General features: G+C 54.4%; 1 protein-coding gene across 1 annotated transcript; it reads right to left on the bottom strand.

The window, feature by feature from the left end:
- Nucleotides 1–2,704: 2,704 nt before the first annotated feature.
- TMEM158 (transmembrane protein 158) lies at nucleotides 2,705–4,804 on the bottom strand. Its single transcript, XM_033132644.1, has one exon. The coding sequence runs from the start codon at nucleotides 4,551–4,553 to the stop codon at nucleotides 3,678–3,680; it is 876 nt and encodes a 291-aa protein (XP_032988535.1). The 5' UTR covers nucleotides 4,554–4,804; the 3' UTR covers nucleotides 2,705–3,677.
- Nucleotides 4,805–5,378: the final 574 nt, after the last annotated feature.

The raw sequence follows: 5,378 nt of genomic DNA, 5'->3' as shown, positions 1-5,378 counted from the left end.
AGTGGCTGAATACATTTTGACCTACTGATGGTTCCTGTCCTGGGTGGGTTCCCTGACCTCTGGTCCCATCTCCTTCCTCTCTCTGGGTGGTCTGTCTGCAGCAAGGGCCCCTGCAGCAGGGGCATCTGAATGTGGCCTTTACCCAGCTGGCCATGTGGACTTGTGACAGTTTGGGGGGCAGCGTGGTACAGTCACAATATCCTTCTTCCTTATTGAATCTCAGAATTCATTTTCACACTAAAGACATCAAATAAACCCAGATGCTACTCGGTGGCTCCGTGGTTATAACTTGAGGAGACGAATCGCATTGTTCATCCTGTAAAGTTGTGTCCCGTTCCTTATCAGCCTCATCTGGAACCTCACACAAGAGCAGAGGCGTCTCTCCAGGACGGGTGGGACGTTCGGTCTGCCTCTGATAGATGTGTGGAGGTGATAAACTTGGGATGGGAGAGAGCGGGCCTTTGGTCCTTGATAGGTTTCAATATCCTGTGCAGCTCATCTCTGACCCATGTGCCAGGAATATACCCACATCAGCCTTCATATACACCTGACCTGAGAAGCCCTCCATTACTTTCTACAGAGGGAGGGGACCCCAAAGAGCTCCTGAGTGGCAAAAGCAGAGCACTGAGAAGCAGGCACCCGCTGGGGTGAAAGTTTGTATAATACATGCATTTGAACATTTGTTGATAAATACACTAGCCATGGTTACTTGTGCTGGGACGGTTGCTGGTGTTAATTCATTGATCTTATGAAGGGTATCCTCTCATTTTCTATGATATAGCACTTGTATAATAAAGAAAAGCTTTCAAAACAGTTCAGTGCAGCACAATTCCATTTTTAGCTATGTCACTAGCAACTCAAGCTGTCGCCAGGAGGCTTTAAGAATGGGGTGGAATCTGGGGATTCTGCAGGCACATGTACACAGTTACAGTGGGACGCTTCCTTTCCCGTCACAGAAATAGTGATTGACTTTTAGTAAAATGCATGCTTGGAAGTGTTTCACTACTGAGATGATGCAAATGAAACAGACTAGAGGGCACAGACCCAAGAGCTGAGCCTGCCAGCAACTGACTTCCTCCACCCACTGGATGGTCCCAATTGTAGTCTCCTTCTTGGAGTTCTGTCTCTCAGAAAGCAGCCAAAGTCAGCACAGAGAACTAACCAGTGCATTAGTTTAATACATATATGTAGTGTATACACACACATACACACATGCATGCGTACTATTCCCACAAGCTCTTCTGGAAATTCTCAAAATCGTCCTTTAGGAAGGTCTATTGCTGCAGCAATAGATAGATATTTCAAATCCACCCTAAGAAAGTATTCATTAGGGACCATCCAATGAATGCATGTATATATAGTAAGTGCCCAAATGTCTCATTGAAAATGAATGCTCTTTGGCCACTTTTGGTTTGTGGATGCACAGACTCTCACAGTGACCGGGTGGGTCAACAGAGAAGCAGACCTTGAGTAGCTAGCTCCTAATTCTCCCAGGAAAGTTAGTTTCTAGTGATGAAGAAATACCAGTCAGGGAAGCAGAAGACCCAGGTTTAGTCTCAGCTCTGCCTCGTCATGTTGCTGTGTGATTGTAGGCAAAATGCTGAACCTCTCTGAGCCTCGGTTTCCACCTTGGTAAAAAGCAGCGAGAGTGATTGTGTGTGTCTGTGTGTTGTATTAGGAATACTTAATGTGCCTTCCAGAATTACAAATGCTACGATTATATTAAAATTGACCAAGCTTAGCAGTTATTGATTTTCTCCTGTTAGTTACCACAGGTTTGGAGAACTTGGCAGTTCATAACCCACCTTGCTTTGGGGCATAAGTAAATTTCCAGTGCAAGGCTAGAGGATTTGCATTACATTGAACTTCTTCAATGTCTGGACCAGGAGACAGAAGAAGACCACCTTGCCCAGCCCCTCCTCTCTGAGAGGGTGGCATCTGCCAGAGATAGCCCTGGACCCCAAAGAGCCAGAGGGGCAGCTGAAGCCACAGGACAATGACCCAGCCTCTCCTTCGGACAGATTCCTATGAAATAAAGGGTCCTATTTTTTTTTGTGCGACATAATATCTCAAGATAAAAGGAAGCTACATGGTTGAAGGTTCTCAAATTTGAAATGCATCAGAATCCCTTGGTGGACTTATTAAAACAGACAGGTGGGCCCCACCCCAGAGTTTCTGGTTCAGTAGGTCCTGGATGGGGCCCCAGTTTTGTATCTCGAATGAGTCCCCAAATGCTGCTGCTGCTGCTGCCGCTGCACTTCTAGGGACCACACTTTCAGAACTGCTGCTCTAGAACAATGCCAAGTATTCACTCCAAAGTGGGGAGAGGGAGCAAAGGAAAACGGTGTTGAAAGTGGTTTTTATATTAAGTCACTTTAAGGACTTCTCATTTATTCTTCTTCTGAAAACTGGGAAGAATCTGAACCACTGGCCAGCAGACACTATCCCACAGACACCAGGGGTGGCGAAAGCCTTGTAATTGCAAACTATTTCATCCCCAAGTGTTTACCTTTTAAAAAAATCTTATTAGTGCTAAAATAATATCTCAGATTTTAAAATCAGCTTTTGAAACATGCTCATATGCTAAAATTTACACATATGAAAAGGAAATCTACATGCTTTCTAAAATGAGTCATTTCTATGAGGCACTCAGCTCAGAAGAACTATTGATTTTTACTATTTTGGCATTTTAATGGGTGCTTTGCAGAGCTTGGGTCAATGAGTAAAAAGATAAATCACATAAACCTTGGATGCTACCATAACAGACGTCAGTGGGGCTGAGGGGTAGGCGTAGGGGTGGGGGGCAGTGTAGGGTGGCACAAAACAATTTCCACCAGAGCAAGGAACACGGTTCCCATCTGCGACCTCTCCCAGACAGGTAAGGGAGACAGCAGGAGCCCTTTTGGAACTTTGTGGAGATTTCCTCCCTCCACGTTTCTGGGGGAACATCTTGTAATTCTTGGATTATTTCTCTTAACTCAAAAAAAAAAAAAAAGAAAGAAAGGAAAAGAAAAAGCTGCATACGCATCTCTGGAGGAAAATGTCTGTATTAAAAGCCAAAAAAACAACAAAACAAAACACAGAAGTACAAGAAGAAATGCCCACCAGGCCACGTCACTAGATAGATCAACTTGGAAAAGGTTCATAAAGTTCATTTTCAGCGGTAATAATATATCGGTGTTAAATCATTCCCATGCCCCCCCTTTTAAATAAGTTTTAAAAAAAAACAACAAACTTCAAATACTATGTTCCGATACAAAGAGCTTCTCTTACTTCAGCAATAGCAATTTGATTTTTTACTAAAACTTTCATTTAAAACTGTTATTAAATATATAAAACAAATACACAGGATTTGGTCATTTTCTGCCATGAATATAGGGCACGTGGGTGCGGGAGGGAGGGGGTCAGGTGGATGCAATAGAGGGGAAAAGGCCCCACTTCCGTCCTCTCAGTCTTCCCGGCCGCAGACCCCACCCTTCAGTTCAAGTGCTGGCACCTTTTTGGAACCAGATCGCTGCACAAACCTTGCTTTTCAAACACGTTGGGGCCTCTCTGGCGACCCCCTCCCGGAAGAAGAACTAACGGTCACTACAGCACGAAGCACACTGGCCAAGTCTCCGGCGGGAAAGGTGCTCAAGAGCGCGACACCCGGCGGACGCAGGGAGGAGCGGAGCGGGTCACTTGGTGGCAGCCCCCGAGGTGACGGCCGCGGCGGCAGCGGCGGCGGCCGCGGCGGCCGCAGCGGCGGCGGTGGTCCCCGCGGGCACCGCGGCGGGGGCGGCGGGGACGGCGGCGGTGGTCCTGCGCTGCTCCATGCCGTTGGGCAGGAAGCCGGCGATGATGGGCACCGGCCAGATGAGGGCGGCCACGCTCCACACGACGATGACCAGGGTCATGAAGCAGGCCACCAGCGTGGACTCGATGGGCTTGCGGTTCAGCCGCCAGCCCGGTTCGCCCTGCAGCTCCTCCAGGCTGAAGTCTAGGCAGCAGAAATGCAGCGGCTCGCCCTGCAGCCACAGCGGCCCGGGGGGCTCGGCCGCGGGGTAGGCGGGCAGCGCTGTGGGCGCCCCGGCGGTGGCAGCGGGCCGGAGGCCGCCGGAACGGCGGCCGCGCACCCAGCCGCAGCCCACGCAGAGGCGCAGGTCCTGCTGCGCGCCTCCCGCCGCCAGACCCAGGTGCTCGATGAGCAGCGGCGGCCCCACGCGGTGGAAGGCGGCGGCGAAGAAGGCGCGGCCGTGCGCGTTGGTGGTGAAGAGCAGCAGGTCACACTGCAAGCCCCGCGGGCGGCCCCAGCGCACGAGCAGCGAGCTCAGCATCTGTCGCTGCACGCTGATGTTGCACGGCGCCGCCGCCACCTCCTCCGGGCCCGGGCGCTCGGGGGGCCCGGGAGCCGCCGAGCCCAGCAGCTGCGGGGCCGCGGGCTCGCCCGTGGACGACGCGTTGACCGAGGCGTTGGGGGGCGCCCCAAGGAGGCCCGGTGCGTCCGCGGCCCCGCCGCGGGCCGGCGGCAGCGGGCAGGCAGCGGCCAGCAGCGCGGCTAGCAGGGGCAGCATGGCTTGCGATGAGCGCCTACGCGCGCTGGGCCGACGGCGGCTGCATGGCGCGCGGGAGACTGGAGGGCGAGCTGACGGCGGGACCGCGGGAGCTGGCGGCCGGGCGGAGAGACAGCGGCGGAGTACTTGCCAGCCCGCGGGGGCGGCGCGAACGCGGTGGCAGCGGATCGCTCGGCGTGGAGATCCCTCCAGGCCGGCTGCGTCTGGGGTTCCCCGCCGCCCCCGGCGCGGGGGCCCTCGGACGGCGCGGCTGCTCTGCGGGGCCCGGCGCTCGCCCGGAGCAGGATTCCCCGGCTGGGCTCCGCCTCCCGCGCGCCCCGCCCCGCCCTCCGCCCGCCCGGCTCTGAGACTCGGGGGAGGGCGGGGTTCCACACGCTGGAGCCGGGAGGGTGGTGGCCGCGTGCGGGCCGGGAGGGGTGCGGGGCACCGTGTGGGGCCTCTGAGGCCGGCGCAGGGGCGGGTCCGGGTGAAGGGGTGTCGTCGGATGGGCCGAGCGGGGTGTTGGCCGGACTGGGGAAACCTGCGCGCTGGCGGCCCTGCTGCACCGGCCGAGTCCGATTCAAAGCAGAAAAGGAGCTCTGGGAGAATCGCATCCTCGGAGGGAGGCCGAAGCGCCCGAGAGGACCCCGCGACGTCTCGCCTTGGTACTCACCCGGAACCCGCTCTTTGTATAAACGGGGGAAACTGAGGCCGGGAGCGGGGCAACGACTTCCCCAGGCCACCCCACGAGTCAGAACCAGAAACTCCGGGCCAGTAGCTCTTTCTGCCTTTCGAAGGTATCTCTTAAAACCTCTAAATCTGGAGAGTTTGGCTGGTTTTTAATGC

The sequence above is a fragment of the Rhinolophus ferrumequinum genome, chromosome 17 (genome assembly GCF_004115265.2).
Source record: "Rhinolophus ferrumequinum isolate MPI-CBG mRhiFer1 chromosome 17, mRhiFer1_v1.p, whole genome shotgun sequence".
NCBI classification, from domain to species: domain Eukaryota; kingdom Metazoa; phylum Chordata; class Mammalia; order Chiroptera; family Rhinolophidae; genus Rhinolophus; species Rhinolophus ferrumequinum.
Note: the sequence above shows the minus strand (reverse complement) of the source record. Positions and strands in the feature narration are given on the sequence as shown.